This window comes from Prionailurus bengalensis, chromosome A2 (assembly GCF_016509475.1).
Source record: "Prionailurus bengalensis isolate Pbe53 chromosome A2, Fcat_Pben_1.1_paternal_pri, whole genome shotgun sequence".
Classification (NCBI taxonomy): Eukaryota; Metazoa; Chordata; class Mammalia; order Carnivora; family Felidae; genus Prionailurus; species Prionailurus bengalensis.
The window spans coordinates 163861458-163878194 of record NC_057348.1 but is presented as its reverse complement, the minus strand read 5'-3'; the positions used below and the strand labels follow the sequence as shown (position 1 = coordinate 163878194).

The 16737-nt window shown below is 52.1% G+C and overlaps 3 protein-coding genes and 1 long non-coding RNA gene across 27 annotated transcripts in view; 3 read left to right on the top strand and 1 right to left on the bottom strand.

Moving 5' to 3' along the window:
- Positions 1–2229: 2229 nt before the first annotated feature.
- On the bottom strand, positions 2230–4062 carry CCT8L2 (chaperonin containing TCP1 subunit 8 like 2). Its single transcript, XM_043590010.1, has one exon. It carries the CDS (start codon positions 3949–3951, stop codon positions 2287–2289), a length of 1665 nt encoding a protein of 554 aa, XP_043445945.1. The 5' UTR covers positions 3952–4062; the 3' UTR covers positions 2230–2286.
- Positions 4063–4100: 38 nt separating this feature from the next.
- On the top strand, positions 4101–10935 carry LOC122488557. Of its 3 annotated transcripts, XR_006298645.1 has the most exons (8): positions 4101–4433; positions 4656–4814; positions 6159–6327; positions 7795–8044; positions 8402–8550; positions 9539–9680; positions 9959–10063; positions 10468–10935. It is a non-coding gene; the product is annotated as an uncharacterized LOC122488557 (long non-coding RNA). The 3 variants fall into 3 exon arrangements; XR_006298643.1 differs by lacking the exon at positions 9959–10063; XR_006298644.1 differs by lacking the exons at positions 6159–6327; positions 9959–10063.
- Positions 10936–10977: 42 nt separating this feature from the next.
- LOC122488365 (translation initiation factor IF-2-like) lies at positions 10978–12462 on the top strand. The gene is made up of 4 exons (XM_043589657.1): positions 10978–11007; positions 11078–11348; positions 11552–12153; positions 12268–12462. Exons 1-4 carry the CDS (start codon positions 10978–10980, stop codon positions 12460–12462), a joined length of 1098 nt encoding a protein of 365 aa, XP_043445592.1.
- Positions 12136–16737, top strand: part of KMT2C (lysine methyltransferase 2C) — a 287946-nt gene continuing 283344 nt past the window's right edge. For 8 of the 22 annotated variants that reach the window (XM_043589983.1, XM_043589993.1, XM_043589999.1 and 5 more), the window contains exons 1-2: positions 13375–13694; positions 13973–14488. In XM_043589983.1, coding sequence (XP_043445918.1) covers positions 14232–14488 — 257 coding nt within the window. In that variant the 5' untranslated portion in view covers positions 13375–13694; positions 13973–14231. Of the gene's footprint in view, positions 12625–13304; positions 13695–13870; positions 14489–16737 lie in introns of those variants that run through there. The other 14 variants (XM_043590000.1, XM_043589992.1, XM_043589998.1 and 11 more) reach the window with 8 other exon arrangements.

Genomic DNA, 16737 nt, shown 5'->3' with positions numbered 1-16737 from the left:
ATATAACTGAAATGTTCTCTATGAGCAGGAGCCATTTTTAAATTTTATTTTAATAAAATAAGACTTTTTTTAAATTTTTTTTTTAACGTTTATTTATTTTTGAGACAGAGAGAGACAGAGCATGAACGGGGGAGGGGCAGAGAGAGAGGGAGACACAGAATCCGAAGCAGGCTCCAGGCTCTGAGAAATCAGCACAGAGCCCGATGCGGGGCTTGAACTCACGGACCACGAGATCATGACCTGAGCCGAAGTCAGACGCTTAACCGACTGAGCCACCTCAGTCGAATTTTAAGAACACACTGTAGGAGCACCTGAAGGGGCTCAGTCGGTTAAGCGTCTGATTTCGGCTCAGGTCATGGTCTCACAGTCCGTGGATTCGAGCCCCGCGGCGGGCTCTGGGCTGACAGCTCAGAGCCTGGAGCCTGCTTCGAATTCTGTGTCTCCCTCTCCCCCTTCCCCCCCCCCCCCCCATGCTTGCTCTCTCTCTCTCTCTCTCTCAAAAATAAACATTGAAGAAAAACACATTGCAAATTTTCAAAAGGTCTTTTCAGACATACTTTCTTTGTAATCATAGGGGTTCTATCTCTGAAAACATCACAGTAGAGGGATGTATGATTGAGGCAACAAAACAGCAAACAAGAGAATGGACCTTCCCCTTCTATTTACTGCGTAACTCTGGCCAATGACTTTTTTCCGAAGTTCAGTTGTGTCTCCTGCAGCTGAGAGATAATCAAGCTCCTTTCTCATGAGTTTGTTTTGATGATTAAATAAAATGTATACGAAGTGTGTTCGAACTGCTTTAAAAAAATTTGCTATTTCTATCATCGTCCCTGTTACGGGATTTGAGGCTGTGAGAACAACATGGAACTTGACAAGGGCCGGGGAGAAATATGAAAGCACTTAGTTACATTCACTAAAATAGAGCGACAGAGACAAAACAAGGGAAGACACATCGAGGATGTTTTGTGTATCTTAAATGAGAAATAACGAAGATAGCTCTGTACACGTCCATGTTCCATTTCGTGCGCACACAGCTTTTCAGGATTTCACTGCTTCCAAGTCTTAAGGAACCTTTGCACATTTGTTTTGCTTCGTTGAGGCTAATATGCCCAGTAGAAGACATTTGTTTCTTTTTTTTTTCAACGTTTTTTTTTTTTTTAATTTTTTAATTTTTTTAATTTATTTTTGGGACAGACAGAGACAGAGCATGAGCGGGGGAGGGGCAGAGAGAGAGGGAGACACAGAATCGGAAACAGGCTCCAGGCTCTGAGCCATCAGCCCAGAGCCCGACGCGGGGCTCGAACTCACAGACCGCGAGATCGTGACCTGGCTGAAGTCGGACGCTTAACCGACTGCGCCACCCAGGCGCCCCAAAGACATTTGTTTCTTGAGTTCTTGAGTCTGGATCTTTTTCCAGATGTTTCAAGCTCCCCCCCCCCTCCCCGCCAATGATGGTAAGAGATTGCAGCTTCCCATGACCTACACTTTGTCCCTAGGTTCTGCTTTTCTCCCAGAGGCAGAATAACTTGGATGGTTTAAGTAGAAAAGGCTTTGGGTAACGTGTGCTGCTCTGCTCCCAGCTCTGCTCAAACTCCCTCTTCAGCGCCCAGGGGTATCCCACCCTAGTCCTAGCCCTCCTGGGAACATGCTGCCGGCAGGTGTTCCCCAGGTCTCCCCTCCTCACAGCCTCAGTGCAGTTCTGAGGGACGTGTTCCTTTGTTATCTGTGCCAAGAATTTATTTTACTTTATTTCTGCCTGCCGGCTCATTTTCCTTTCCCCTCCTCCTCCTCCTCCCCTTTGCCTTAACAGAACACCCCCTTCTCTTCCCAAATCATCACAACGGGAATGCGCAGCCGCTCCTGTGAGCTCGAACTGCGGTCTAGATGGCTAACGTGACATCTAGACAGAAATTGACATATATGAGGCTATTGTGGGGGGATAAGTCCAACAGTTGGGAAGAGATTCCTGCACTTTTTTTTTTTTTTTTTTTGCATCCCCAAAGCCAAGGTACTCCATTGAAAAAATTTCTTAATACAAGTAAATCCTGCTCTTATTGGAGGAAAGGAACAGAATATGATGGAGAGAAACAGGAAATGAAAAAAGCCAAGAGTCTGAAAGGACATAAATCAATGAAAAGGACTTTTATCTTACGGTCCTTTATGTTGTTTTTGTCTGAAGAAACGGACTCTAACAGTACAAAACACGGAGGGAATAAAACACGGCAAACATCCATTTCGGGGGTGACTGTGCCTTCCTTGGCCATCCCGATTTTATTGAGGATGTTACTACTTAATCGTTCCAAGGAGCTGATCTTTTACAGGAAATGGGCATCCCTTGGCCTTCTTGGGGACAGGATTCGAGTCCCGTTGATACGTGGCGCTTTGCTTGGCCACTACAATTTCGTCTAAGCTCACGAGCTGCAGTGTCACATCAGCTACGGCCCGGAGTCCTCGGGCTTTGGCTGTCAGGGTGTCCCACACCTCTTCCTGGGCCACGTTTATTATCCCTTCGACCCCCACTCCTACTAGGAAGTTGCCAGCCTGGTGAGCTCTGTTCATTTCTGCCATCATTTGGGAGACGGCTAAGCCCGCGTTCTCTGCCAAGGCTTCAGGAAGAGACCGAAGGGCCTGTGCAAATGCCAGGAAGGCAGGACCATTAGGCCCTTCCAGTTTGCTTCCTTTTTCTGAGAGCATTTTCGCCAGAGCCATCTCTGTGGCCCCAGCTCCCGGAAGCAGCCTGGGATCCTGGCACAGCTGGAAGTAGGCATCGATGCCACGGTAGGCGGCCTGCTCTGCGCCCTGCAGCCCCTGGGCTGTGGCCCCCCTGAGGACCAAGGTAACGGCAGGGGTGCCCGGACATTCCCACTCAAACACCACGGCCAAACCTTCCCCCAGCTCCTGCTGGTAGACCCTCCGGCACTTCCCTGGCTTCGGGGGAGGAAGCAGGTGACACATCAAAGGTGTGCCTAGCACCTCACTCAAGTAAACCATATCCCTCCGGGACCTGGCTCGAATCACCATGATGTTGTGCTTGTCAGCCTGCATCAGGGCATTCTCATCGATGTCCCCCCATGCCACCGCCACGTTAATGCACGCGCTGGCCAGCTGGGCCACCTGCTTTTCTATCAACCGCTCACTTCCTTTCCTGAACGTGGCCAGGTCAGCGGGGCCGGAGAGCCGGGCCGTGGCCGGTGCATTTGGACTGGCGGGACCAAAGCCGCAAACAAAGAGAGCCACTCTGGCGCCGCCGGGCACCGCGGTCACCTGCCCGCAGGGCTCGGCGCACAAGGCCAGCCCCGGGAGCAGGCACGAGTCCTCCAGCCTCCCCCCTGGCAGGGTGCACACGCCCACGCGCTCGCGTCGGAAGCCGCCGTCCAGCTCCTTGGTGGCCCAGCACGCGTGGGCCACCAGCTTGGTCAAGCAGTCGGCCCGGGACACGGCGTGGGTGTTCACCACCGAGTAGAGGGCCCCAAAGGGATCCTCCAGAGGCCCCAGGGAGCGGATGGCCAGGGAGGGCAGCAGGGCCAGGGTCTCCGCGGTGGCCGCGGCGTAGGCCTCGCGCAGCTGGGAGCGGGCCAGGCCGGCGCGCAGCAGGTGCTCGGCCTGCAGGAGCAGCGCTTCCGCCAGCAGGACCACGAAGGCCGCGCCGTCGCCGCTGCTCTCGGCCTGCGTGTGGGCCGCCTCGCGCAGGAGCCGCGCCGCGGGGTGCTCCAGCTCCAGCGCGCGCAGGATGGCCGCGGCGTAGCCCGTCAGCACGGTGGTTCCTCTGGCGGTGACCAGGAGCTTCTGCCGGCCGTGGGGGCCGTAGCAAGGCCGGATGACCCTGGCCAGGGTCTGCGCCGCCGGCAAGCTGCGGAGCAGGTGCCTCCCCTGCGCCCGCGGGCTCCCGTCGCGCCGCCTCGGCCCCGGCCGCTCCGGCAGCCGGGCCCCCGCTGCGGTCCTGCTGGCCATCGGCCGCCGAGCCGGGCCGCGGGGACGCTCCAGGCGCGGCGGCGGGGGCGTCCGGGAAGCCGATCTCGGACACCTCTCGAGGGGGTGGGGGTGGGGGTGGGGGGTGGGGGGTGGGGGGTGGGGGGTGGGGGGGAAAGGAGCCGGAGGCCCGTCCGCCGGTGCGCGGGGAAGCAGGCGCGCCACGGTCAGGTGCGGCGACGGTCGGCGCAGAGCTCAGCCCTCAACCACTCCCCCAGCTTGATCTGCGAGGCGGCTCCCCACGTCTGACGCGTGGCAGCCGAAGCGGGTGTTACCCTGATGGAGTCACAGAGTGGCACGGGGCACCCGGGGCAGAGAATGAGGTCACAGAAGGATGCCTCGAGTTTGGGAGGCCCCGGGGGCAGGCGGGAGTCAGACCAGGTCACCCGGCAGAGGAGGGACTCCCGGGTGCGCCAGGGCCCAGGGCTTCGTTGGAACTTTGGAGGCGGCGGAGGGGAGAGCAGGTGAAAATCCCCACCCACTTCCAATTCCAGACGGAGCCGGGGCTCCTGTGAGGTTTGTTGCAGGCTTCGAGAGGGAAACAGTGTTTCGCTTCGCTTCGCTTCCTTGTGCGGGACCGTGTAACACTAGCTCGGTTTTACTGTCCGCCTCTGCCTCTGTGGCCACCTTATCCCTCTGTGCCGTCCGGCAGGTTCCTAACGGTGTCCACGGGGTCTGTCTTTCAGGTGGCAGGTGTGTGATGTCCTGCTTCCCATGATAATGATGTCACCGAGCTGGCAAAGGCGGGTCAACACAAGGGAGGCAAAGACGCTGACAACCTGCAGGCAAACTGGGGAAATGTTTGCAGCCGAGTGAAAGTGACCAGCCTCCCAGAGGCGAGGAAGGTAGAATATTGCAGGGGGCGAATGTAAGGCGCCCCCCTCCCCCCCAATCTGACCCTCGGCCCTTAGAATTGCAGTTCCTCCCTGCCAGTAGCTCTCTTTCCCTTGCTCCCTCACTCCCTCCTTTCCTCAAATGGAGCCTGCTGGGGTAATGCTTGCACCCTTTTCGGTTTAATAAATATTTATCGAGGGGCACCTGGGTGGCTCAGTCGGTTGAGCGCCCGACTCTTGATATTGGCTCAGGTCAGGATCCCAGGGTTGTGAGATCGAGCCCCGCGTCAGGCTCTGTGCTGAGCAGGGAGCCTGTGTGGAATTCCCCGACCCCCCTCTCTCTCTCTCCCTCCCACTTTCTGTCTCTGTCTCTCTCTCAAAATAATTAAAAAATAAATGTTTAGTGAGCACCCAGTGTGTTCAATGGAATGCGAACTCTAAGGGACAGGATCATGCACACCCAGGGAGGGGAAGAGATTTGCACCAAAGGAACACAACTTCCATAGGCATTAGGCGGAGCAGCAGCTGGAAGTGATGACGATGAAGATTATTAAGATTAGGGGAAAGAGAATCATTCCATTCACTTTCACTGGGAAAACCCCTTTTAAGTTTATTTAATAGCAACTCCCCCCAAGGGGAGGAAAAATAGAACTCTGAACCTGATTATACCAGTCAGGAGTCATGATTGTATGGTAGGCACTGTTTTAATATGTTTCCACAGACAAGATGATAGCAAGAAAGAAAAGGAAAAAAAAAAAAATCAGGGAAAGTGAAATGTAATTAAGGCTAAGATAGAGATAATTTTGGAGAAAAAAACCTTTTTCTTTGAAAAACAACTTGCTTGCTTTTGTAAAAATAATAGCTATTCATTATAAAAGTTAAAAAGAAAAAATACAAAGAAAGTGTCAATTCCAGCCCAGAGATTGCTTTTATTTTATTATTTTATGTTAGTTTAGTTTAGTTTAGTTTATTGAGAGAGCGTGAGCTGAGGAGAGGGGCAGAGGAAGAGAGAGAATCTTAAGTAGGCTCCATGCAGAGCCCAACTCGGAGCTTGATCCCACCACCCTGGGATCATGACCTAAGCCAAGATCAAGAATTGGACGCTTGACCCTCTGAGCCACCCAGGCGCCCCCATTGTTTGCATTTTGATGAACATTATTACTTTGCACATAGATTTATATATAGATTGTTGTGGATTTATACAGTTTTCCGTAAATGGATTGTATGGCACATATTATATATGCTATTCTGTAATCATTTCTCCCTCAACATTATCTTCTCTGGTAGAAATGTTTCTAAGCAGATATGTTTTCTGAAGACTGTGGACAACTATTTTGACCTCTTTTGATTTTGGAGGCTCTTTTAGAAACAGGTGTGAACCTCCATGCCCAGGCTTCAGAAAGCCAAGAACACTGAGAAGAATGACACTAACAAATGTTGGACAGAGGGGCAAAGAGGGGCAAAGATGACCGCCTGTTTCTTTATAGAAATGTAAAATGTAACCATCAGCATAAACTGTAGCAAGGTAGGCATATTTACATTGTTTATAAAGATACAGTTTCTTTTTGAAAAGTAAACCCTCCTGGTGTGTGTGGGGTGGGGAATAAACACACTTGTAAAGGATCATCTTAGCTCTTTTTCTGACACTTAACATATATTTTCCCATTTATTTCACTTATTCCACAACTGTTTATTGAGCTGCTGCGAAATCATAGAGATAAAAGATGTATAAGGCAGACAATTGTAGCCATCCGCACCTGGCGTAGGGTGGGTTACAAAACAGCGAGGGTGGGATACATTCCAGGCCCTGAGATCGTTTCGGGAGGGGGGGTGGGTGGGGAGCACAGGTGTTGTAGAAACATCCATGGGGACACACAGTCATTGTCAGGGGGAGGGTGGTGGTCAGGGATGGAAGTGAAGTCTAAAGAAGCAGGAATTGGCCACATGACAGAGGAAGGGGCTTGGGACAATCTAATGAAGACTGACAAAGGTGGCTCTGAAGGCTGGAGCACACAGTAAGGAGGAAGGGGGAGGAGTGGGGGGGGAGGGGATGGCTGGAGGGTGGCAGGCTTAGGGGGCCACACCGAGAAATTTAGACTTCATCCCGAAGGGTGATGGGTGGGACTCTTGAGTTCCATTTCCACTAGAAAGTGAGGATCTCATCATTGTCTTCGATCTTGATTTATTTTACTTTTCAAAAATGTGTATTTATTTTGAGGGGGGGAGGGGCAGAGAGAGAGAGGGAGAGAGAGAGAATCCCAAGCAGGCCCCTAGCTGTCAGTGCGAGAGTTCGACGCCTAACCGACTGAGACACCCAGGTGCCACCATAATCTTTGGCCTTTAAAACAGGCCCCAAATGGTACATGTTGGGCTGACATTTTTTGACCTATGTTTACACTGATCAAACTAACCAAGGAACTACTAAGTCATAATTTTACTGTTTACTTTGTAGGCACTGTTATTGTTAAATTCACTTTGATTTTATTTATCCTACAAATAGATTGATTCGATGTAAAATAAATGTGAATGTTTTGTGCCAAGAAAAGTTTGCATGCAGTTAACCTATTATGTAAACTTTTTTCTTTTTTCTTAATGTTTATTTTTGAGAGAGAGAGAGAGAGGGAGAGAGGGAGGGAGAGGAGAGACAGAGATAGGACGAACAGGGGAGAGGTAGACGGAGGGAGACAGAGGATCCAAAGTGGACTCCACGCTAATAGCCGACAGCCTGAGGCGGGACTCCAACTCATGAACTCAGAGATCATAACCTGGGCCAAAGTTGGATGCTTATCGGACTGAGCCACCCAGGTGCCCCTATATAAACTTTTCTAACCATATATATATGAATCTGCTAAATGGGGAGACACCAATATAGGCTGCTTGGTAGTTCAGTTGGGTTAAATATTGTCCCCCCAACATTCATATCCTTCCCCAAACCTCAGAATGTGACCTTATCTGGAATAAGATTGTTGCAGATGCGGTCATACTGTTGTAGGCTGGACTCTTACTCCAACACGACTGGTATCCTTACAAGAAGAGACACATACACAGAGAACACTATGTGAGGGCACAGAGATGCAGAAAAGATGGCCATTGGAGTCATGTACCTACAGCCAAGGTCCCCAAGGATCATGGACAACCACTGGAAGCTGACAGGCAGGGAACGATCGAATTCTTCCCAAAAGCCTACCGCAAGGAGCCAGCCCCGCCAACACCTTCACTTTGGTCTTCGAGTTACCAGGGCTGTGAGAAAATAAATTTCTGTCATTTTCAGCATTTGTTGTGGCAGCGTTAGGAAATTAATGCAAACTACTCTTGTAGTCTTGTATTATCAGTAAAGGAGAGGAACCTAAGAGAGTGTGTGTGTGTGTGTGGGGGGGGGGGTGCGTGTGTAGGGGCTGGGGTAGGGTCTCTAGGAGTTTATAACACTTGCTGGCAGAATGCTTTTGTATCCTAAATAGACCTAGCTGTCTGCTGCCTCCTCCACCTCTGCCCTCCCCCCAAATCCCCAGATGCATTTCTATTAAAAATATGGTCTTGTACACAATGGATGTAAATATTTAATCTTCCTGTTTGTATGTTTTCCCATGTTTATTTTTCAGTTGCCTGCCTGCCCTTTTTGTGTTTATCTTGTTAAGTACTGACAGGCTTAAAATATAGACCCCTAGAGGGCAAGATTCATATCTATATGGAGTGTGCTGCAGAACATACACTCATGCCTCATATTCTTCTGCACAAATTATTTTTGACGGTGAGTGTTCTGTTTAATTACTTCTCGGTTTCTTCCTTAATTTTTCTGTCTACTAGGTACATGGTAGGCATTACTGAAATAACTCGTGTAAGGCAATTAGAATTTTCAAAGCTAAAAACACACTATGGACTAAGTATGTACTAATTTTCAGGAATTGAAATTCTTAATTTATTTTTAATTTTTAAAGTAATCTCTACACCCAACATGGGGCTCCACTCACAACCCCTAGATTAAGAGTTGCATGCTTGACCCACTGAGCCAGCCACGTGCCCCTGAAGTTCTTTTAAAAACCTTCTTTTTTTTTTTTTACTGAAAAAGGACACAAAATGCCAGCCTATGACTACACCTTTTTAAAGTATAACTTTAACAGCAAACATATGAAGACAAAGATTGTAAGATCTAGAATTGAAGTTTTCAGTGTTCCTTCTACAACTATAAAAGTTTGGTTCCTAAAAAAACCCTGAGGAATTTAAGACTTTACGGGAAAACAAAAGGAGAGTCCATTAATTAGTAGTGAGCCTAAGGGAGAGTCTTATAAATATTTTACACTCACCAAAACAAGCAAAAACAGAGAAACTCTAAATAAAGACCATATCAATGACATTTATAGGACTCCAATTAGTAAGAATGGCTACTGTACTGTGAATTTTTATTTACCATCACTTGTTTGCTAGACTCATATTTGAGGCTCTTATCTTGCTCTGTTTCCTGAGATGTTGCTTTTTCTTTGGTGTAGATAGCAATCCTCACCCCCCAAACCACATGCTAAATATTTAATACACATTCCTTATTATACTGCATGTGCTCTAAAAGATTCAACTATTATAGAAAAATGTAATATAGAAAGTGAAAGTCCCTCGTAATCTACCCCTTCAGAGATGATCGCTGCTAACACTTTGGTGCACATCGACCATGTTTTTAGAAATGGCTACATGTGTACTTATTGAAAGTAGATTTTGTTTGTTTGTTTGCTTTTTGGTGCTTTCAGACACCCTGTGCCTTTCTGACTTTATAATCTGAGTAACTTCAGCTACGTGACTCCTGGGTTTTTTTTGCCACTGCGGTCTCAGAGCTCCAAAATTTGGATCGGAGACATGGAAACACCTTTGGAAAACCTTTATGTGAAACAGGTATTTTTTTGTATCCTTCCTGTGCATCCTGAGTTATATTTTATTTGGTCTGCCCATGATAACTTCGGGCCAACAGCCTGCTGTCCTTTTAAAACAGATTCCAAGTGCTTGCCTCACAATAGCTGAAGGAATGGAGATTTAAGGCTGGGCTTAGTATCTTTCATCTTTTCTTTCTAGAAGCATCACTGCACAGACCTCTGTTTCTTCCCTTTTCATTCATTCTACTCCCTTTTCTGTTCTCAGTCCCCTGTTTCCTTTTAAAAACTTCTCTCCAGCAGGAGTGACTTGTCCTCTGCACCCTGACACTTAAATTATCCTGACATACAATTTTGTGCGTATGAGACAGTTGGAAGTGACGGCTCTAATTTCCGTAACGAACACAGGTAAACATGTGGATCGATAATCCAATTTTTGAAAGTGTACTTTCCTTAAAGTGTAATGTGCAGGGGGGAAAAATGCCAGAGAAAGAATGAGCACTGAAAAAACTTTAAATGTTCCACCTCATAAATTCATCATTAGGCATATACATGTTGTGTTTCTATTTATAATAGTCAGACGCTTTTAATTTATAGTCTGCATTTACCCAGTCAGCTTCTCCCCAATCTCAGAATTCCCGTGGCTGTATATTTAGTAAACTTGAACAAACCGGCAAGGATTAAACCCTGCAGGCATTCAAATGACTATCTTATTATAGTCCTCATTTCAGCCATGTCGAAACAAAACAAAACACCTGCCTGTAGTCAGGATAGGCTTTGGAAATCGAGCCGCGTATACTTTGCCCAAACAGGAAGCACAATTCAAAGTTTATGCTCTGGCTATTGGGAGAGATGGAAGCGAACGAGAGCTGGGGAGCCAGAACACGCAGCGGTAGGCTTCCACCGTGTCGTGAGGACGCAAGGGAATCCTAATGGGAAAGTGCCTAGTGTGTCCGGCCTAGAGGCGATGCTCCCGGAGTGATCGCTCGTCCCAAGCCGTCTGCCAAGGCTTCACGGGTCCTGAATTCTCCCCCAGCTCACGTGTGCTGATCGACAGTGAATGGGAAGCAGAGCACAGAGGAGTTGCCGCCCCATCCGAAGAAAAAGTCCCGAAGCCCGCATTTGCCACTACGCTTTCCGAGAAAGCGCTCGTCTCCCATTGCTAATGCTAGCCCCGTTTCCCCTTGAGCCCGTGAACGCATCGGGAGCTGGCCCAGAGACCCTCCGATTTGCGCGCATCGCAACACGCTGCACGTTACAATCAAGCTGTTGGGCTTTTACTGGTGTGTTGTGGTGCCTTTTTGCGCGTCTTGTGCCTCAAAATGTCAGCGTTCTTTTTGTCTGACAGCTCGGTAAGCCCTTTCTGGCCCATTTCTTACATGACGTTATAATAACGAAACTCTCCCTGGAATTGGATCCCAGCGAAGTTGCACTGCCTCCCCGGCCCGCGGGAGCCGGGGCAGCGCCGGCGGGCTCCGTCCCTCCGGCCGCGGGGCCGGTGGGCGGCGGGGCGGCGCGCCGGGGGGCCGTGCGGGCTTAGCGGCCGCCGGCTGGCGGCCGGGCTCGGGCGCAGTCGGAGCGCCGCCTCGGGCCGCGCATTCCCTGGACCCCGATCCCGGATCGCCGCCTCCGCAGCTTGGCGCTCTCCCCGAGCCGGAGCCGGAGCCGGAGCCGGAGTCGCGGCGCAGCCCAGGCCGCCGCGTCAGAGGAGGCGGGGCGGGAGAGGGGAGGGGGGAGGGGGGAGGGGGGAGGGGGGAGGGGGGGAAGACGGGGAGGAGGCAGGAGGGAGGAGAGCCCGGCAGGGGGAGGGGGGGAGACGGGGGAGGGGCGGTGAGGTCAGCGGCGGCGGCGCGTCCGCGGGCAGCGCATGCGCGGAGCGAGCCCTGTGAGTGGCAGCGGCGGCGCGCGGGGGGCGGCGGGGCCGAGGAGTGGGGGAGGGGGCGGGGGCGTCGCGGCGGCCGTGTGTGGGCGAGACGGCGGCGAGTTTGAGAGGTCTGTGGTGCGGGGCGCCCGGGGGAGACCCGGCGCGGCCCTCGCGCGACGGCCACGGTCGTGTGTGTGTGTCTGTGTGTGGTACACGCACACCCGCAAAACTTCCTCCTCCCCGGCCCGGGAGGGCGGGCGCCGAGGGGCCGGCGCTCGCGCAGCCCGGAACCCACAACAACAACTGGAGCAGCTGTCAAAACTTCGCCGCCGCCGCCGCCGCCGCCGCCGCCCGGCCTGACGCGGCCCGCGCGGGGGAGGGGCGGCCGGCGGGGCCGCGACCCCCCGCCCGCCGCTGCCCGCGGGCCCGCCGCTCCCCGCGCCGCGGCCCCTTTCTCCTCCCGCCGCGGGCGCTGGGGGAGGGGCGCGGGCGCAGCCCCGGCCGGCGCCCCCCGCGCCCCCTCAGTCGCCCCGCCCCGGCCGGCGCCCGCCCCGCACCCGCCCGCCCGCACCGCCCGGCCCCCGCCCGCGCCCCGCCCGCCGCCGCCGCCGCCGCCGCCCGCACCTCCCGCCCGGCCGGCCGGCCCCTCCCTCCCTCCCGCCCGCGCCCCGCCCGCCGCCCGCCGCCCCCCGCCCCCCGCCCGGCCCCTGCGCGCCGAGGTGCGCGCGCCCGCGCGTATGTGTGTGAGTGCGTGTCCTGCTCGCTCCATGTTGCCGCCTCTCCCGGTACCTGCTGCTGCTGCTCCCGGGGCTGCGGGAAATGCGAGAGGCTGAGCCGGGGAGGAGGAACCCGAGCAGCAGCGGCGGCGGCGGCCGCGGCGGCGGCGGCGGGAGGAGCCCCCCAGGAGGAGGACCGGGATCCATGTGTCTTTCCTGGTGACTAGGATGTCGTCGGAGGAGGACAAGAGCGCGGAGCAGCCGCAGCCGCCGCCACCACCCCCCGAGGAGCCCGGAGCCCCGGCCCCGAGCCCCGCAGCCGCAGACAAAAGACCTCGGGGCCGGCCTCGCAAAGATGGCGCTTCCCCTTTCCAGAGAGCCAGAAAGAAGTAAGTTGAGTGTGAGGGAGCCAGGCCGGGAGCCAGCCGCGGCGCCGGGCCGGAGCTGTCACCGGCGCGCCCGGCCCCCCTGCCCCCGCGCGCCCCCGGCCGCCCCCGCGGGGTGGGGGTGGGGCCCGCCGGCCGCGCGGCTCCCGGCCCCCGGGGCGCCCGCCCGCCCTGCGCCCCGCGCCCCCTCGGCGGCCTCCGGGCCGGGCCTCCCGCGGGCGCCCCGCACCGCACTCCGCCCAGCGGGGCCCCGACGGCTCGCGCCGCCGCCGCCGCCGCCGCCGCACTTTACTTTGGAGTTTGGCCCTCGCGCCGGCTGTTCGCGGGGCTGCTGTTTCTGGAGAAATTTCTCGTAGATTCTTCCCGGCCTAGCCGGGTCGTCGGACAGACGCACGGCGAGGCGCACGCAGGTCGTCCGCGCACCGGCGCCTTGTCAACTACAAAGCGGTCCCGCCGCGGGACACTCGCGGAGCTGTCAAAACGCTGCGGCCAGGTGGTCTCGCCGCCCGCCCGGGGTGTGGGGGGGGGGGAGGTGGGGGGACGGGGACGCGGTGGGGGGTGGGGGGGGTGGGGAGGAGCCGCCGGCCTTTGTGAGCCGGCCGCCCCCGGAACTTTTCTGGCTCCCGGAGCCGGGTTTGGAGCCCGAGGGGTCTGTTCGGAAGTCGGGGGACTTCTTCCTCTCCCCTCCCCCACCCCGACCCGCACGGCCGCGGCAGGCAGGCGCGGCGGCCGCAAGTTTGGAAACCGAGCCGGGCCGGGCGCTCGGGGCCGAGGCCGGGGAGCCCGCTGACTCCGCGGGAGCCCGCCCCGCGCGGGGGCCCCACTTCCCCCCGAGCCCCTGCGGGGTTGGGCACGGCTGTCGCTAGTCGCGGAGCACGTTGGCAGCGCTAGACTCGTCCTTTCACAGAATGGCCATTCGGCAACTTTCGCCTGGAAACCGGGAAACCCGTGGCAGCGAGTCGCGCGGCTGCGGTGGCTCCCGAGGGTGCAGGACCGGCGGCGGCCGTCCGAAGTTGGGGAGTGGCGTGGAGTGCTTACTCATGTCGTTGGAGGACCGTGTCGGGGAGCTGTTGGTAGGGGAAGGGCGCGCTGGGGCGCGGGGACAGCCGCGGGTTTCTGTTGTTGTTGTTGTTGTTGATGTTGTTGTTGTTGTTGGGGCGCGTTCGCCTGGTCGGAGCAGGGGCACGTTGGGTGATAGGCGGTGAAGACGGCGGTGTGCACCGGGGCGGAGCGGGGCCGGCGTGTGGCAGAGCCCTGGAGCCCAGGCTGGCCCTTCTCCTCCGTGCTGTGCTGTCCTTGGACTGTGAGGATGGTTCAGGCCCTTTAGCGTGCCTCCATGTTTTATTTCCAGCTCTTACCTAGCTGTGACACATCCCGAGACGGGCGAGTACAGGATGCATACGTGGTGGCGTTAGCGTCTTTGTGCTACAAAGTTGGGGTTTGCGGGGCCACCGGCATTGCAGTGAAATGTCTGCTGGAAATGGCCATGGCCGTTCCCCCATCAGCTGGAATTCGGAGAGGGAGTGGACTTCCAAGGAACTTCACACTTTGTCGCTTTTTTTGTATCCTTTAAAGCAATGCATATAAAGCCATGCTAGGGTTTTAACGTAATGATAGCTTCCCATTTTGACTATTTCTTGGTTCCTTTCCAAATATTAATTGGGGATTATTGTATGTTTTCTCTTTGCTTTCAGATTCCTCTTCTAGTTACAGTAGACCTATCTGTGCTGTCACGCCCCTCACCATGCACACGCGAGTGTGTGCACGGGCACAAACACACACAAACACACACATGCACATGCAGTTCCCCTGAGATGGAAATGAGTTCATCTGTGTTAGGGCAGCCCCTGTGTGCACCGGAAGAAAGGTTGGTTTAGGGTATTACCACTTTATTATTTTAGTTTTTATCTCGTTTTAAAATCTCATCTTATGAACGAAGAAAAAAAAAAAGGTAGCCCTTGGAAAAATCTAAATATTTCTACAGAACGATGCTAATATAACAGTATGAAAACATCAACACTTTGGAAGACGTTTAATACAACTCTGAGTCTTAAGAGAGTTTTAGCTTTCTCTTTTGGGTTTGAACACTGGGGAGCATTCCTTGTATGAAATTTAGTGGTAACTTTGATGGTTCCAAGCTTTTCAGTGAATTTTTAAAAAATTAGGTGTGTTTTTGGAAGGGAATGGAATCTACAGTTGTTTGAGAAACCTGTAAGTGGAAACTACTATGTGAACTGGAAAGCAAAGAGGAGGGTTTTCAGTTGTGGATCTCTGTACTGTATTTGGGTGCATGCAGAAAAGACCCTGTAGTCAGTTGGGTATTGAAGATCCTGAAAGTGAAACCGAGGTCTGACAAATGTAAGTTAGGTTTGTAAATGCTAAAATTACCTGGAATTGCAAATAATTATCTAAGATATGAAAATTTTTTTCCGGGGGGGGGGGATGCAAAGGAGATAAAAGTTTTTAAATTGTCCACGTTATCGGTCTGTATGGTTGCTAAGTGGGTTGTTTTATGCTAGAGAAGATGTGTTATGACACTATTTATTAAAAGTGGATTTGCATATTTGTCTTTGGATTTCAAAAAAAGAGGGTAACCAGGCACTGCTAATTACATTTTGAGTTTGGATTTTTGAATTTTTGATAATTAGATAAGTGAACTTAAGCATTTTCTTGTTTTGTACTGTTAGATGAGTTTTGCTTTATCGTATTTGAAAAGCAAAGGCTATGTAGTGGCTAATTTTAATTAGCTGTTGTTATCTTAAAATTATTTACTAAAATCAAGAATTTTGAACTGAAGCTATTGATCTTAGGTCAGAGTTTGAAAAGTAGATACATAAATAAGGATTTCCTGTTGTATGAATGTGAAGTGGAACAGTGAAATTTACATTTATTAAAAGTTCTCCCTAGCAGTAAGGACTGTTTAATCGGTTATTTGGAGTAGCGTGTGATCTTTGTAGGAGGTCCAGGTCTTTCCACCAGTGAACAAGCTCCTGCTATAGAGGAAGCATCTACTCGAGGTCTAATTGTTTTTGTATGAATGTTTAGGAAACTTCTCCCAAAGGTTTGATTTTATTTTTTCTTCTTTGGAATATATGTTGACATTTCTAAATTGGGAAGACAAGGAATCATTCTACCATATATATGTTTCTTATGAAGTCAACAAAGTTAACGTTAGGGATGGGGTGGGTGTGGGTGTGGGGGTGGTGCGGAAGCAGGTGGTGGGGATAGGATTTCTGAGGCACTATCCTTGACCCTTTTTGAAAAAACTCTTTATATTCCGAACCACTTTCTTTTCAGAGGGCAATTACTGTTATTAGAAAGCCACCTTGAGCCTTATTCTTGTAGAAAATTGGGCACAACCAGTGATGCTGTACAAGAGATAGCAAAAAAAATGATTGTGCTGCAGATGACTCTTGCTGTTTCATATTTGAGAGGCCCCTCCCCCGACAAAATTTCTCATTTCCATAGCTGTGAACTTGAAATAAGTAATAAAAAAAAGGTGCAGTACATTGTAGTACCTGCAGTTTCATAAAACAACTCTATATAGTCGAAAGATACCGCTTCTGCTTTTCATGCTTTGTGAGATAATGCACATTGGTAATTTGTATGGTAGAAATTCTTTTTCTTATTTTTCAAGCAAGTAGATCCGTGGAAGGTTTGGCAATTACTGGTTTCTGGCACTTGATAGTCATTGTACTTGAAAAGCTGTTCCAGGAATGGCAGCCTCTCCTCACCTGTTAGGTGGTTGCTCTCTAGCCTGACCTCACTGTAGTTTGCTCTTGTCCTGATGGTCTTATTCGTGGAATCTCTCGTGTTTAAGAAGATGTTGAGTCTCGGATACAATTTTACGTTCAGTAGGTTTGTTACTAACATGTAACCTTGATAAACATGGATTTCCATGTAAATTTAAAGTGTCACGATAGTTAATTTTCCCATTCTGAAAATAGTGATTTAATACATTTTCTTACTATCTCAGTTAATTCTACCATGCCAGATTTGTAGTCAGTTTGCCGGGTGACCAGACACACCGCTCTACCCTTGGCCTCTCCCCCACCTTTTTGCAAAACTTCATGGTATTCCCCAGGCCGCAATCAGATTTCCTTTGAGCAGATATTG

What these genes read in the sequence shown, in the direction of transcription:
- CCT8L2 (XM_043590010.1), bottom strand. Translation starts at nt 3,951, where the DNA reads ATGGCCAGCAGGACCGCAGCGGGGGCCCGGCTGCCGGAGCGGCCGGGG.
- LOC122488365 (XM_043589657.1), top strand. Translation starts at nt 10,978, where the DNA reads ATGTCAGCGTTCTTTTTGTCTGACAGCTCG. An exon ending in GGAGTCGCGGCGCAGCCCAG is followed by an intron (nt 11,349 to 11,551) that starts GCCGCCGCGTCA and finishes TGTGAGTGGCAG; the next exon opens with CGGCGGCGCGCGGGGGGCGG. An exon ending in CCGCCCGCACCTCCCGCCCG is followed by an intron (nt 12,154 to 12,267) that starts GCCGGCCGGCCC and finishes TATGTGTGTGAG; the next exon opens with TGCGTGTCCTGCTCGCTCCA.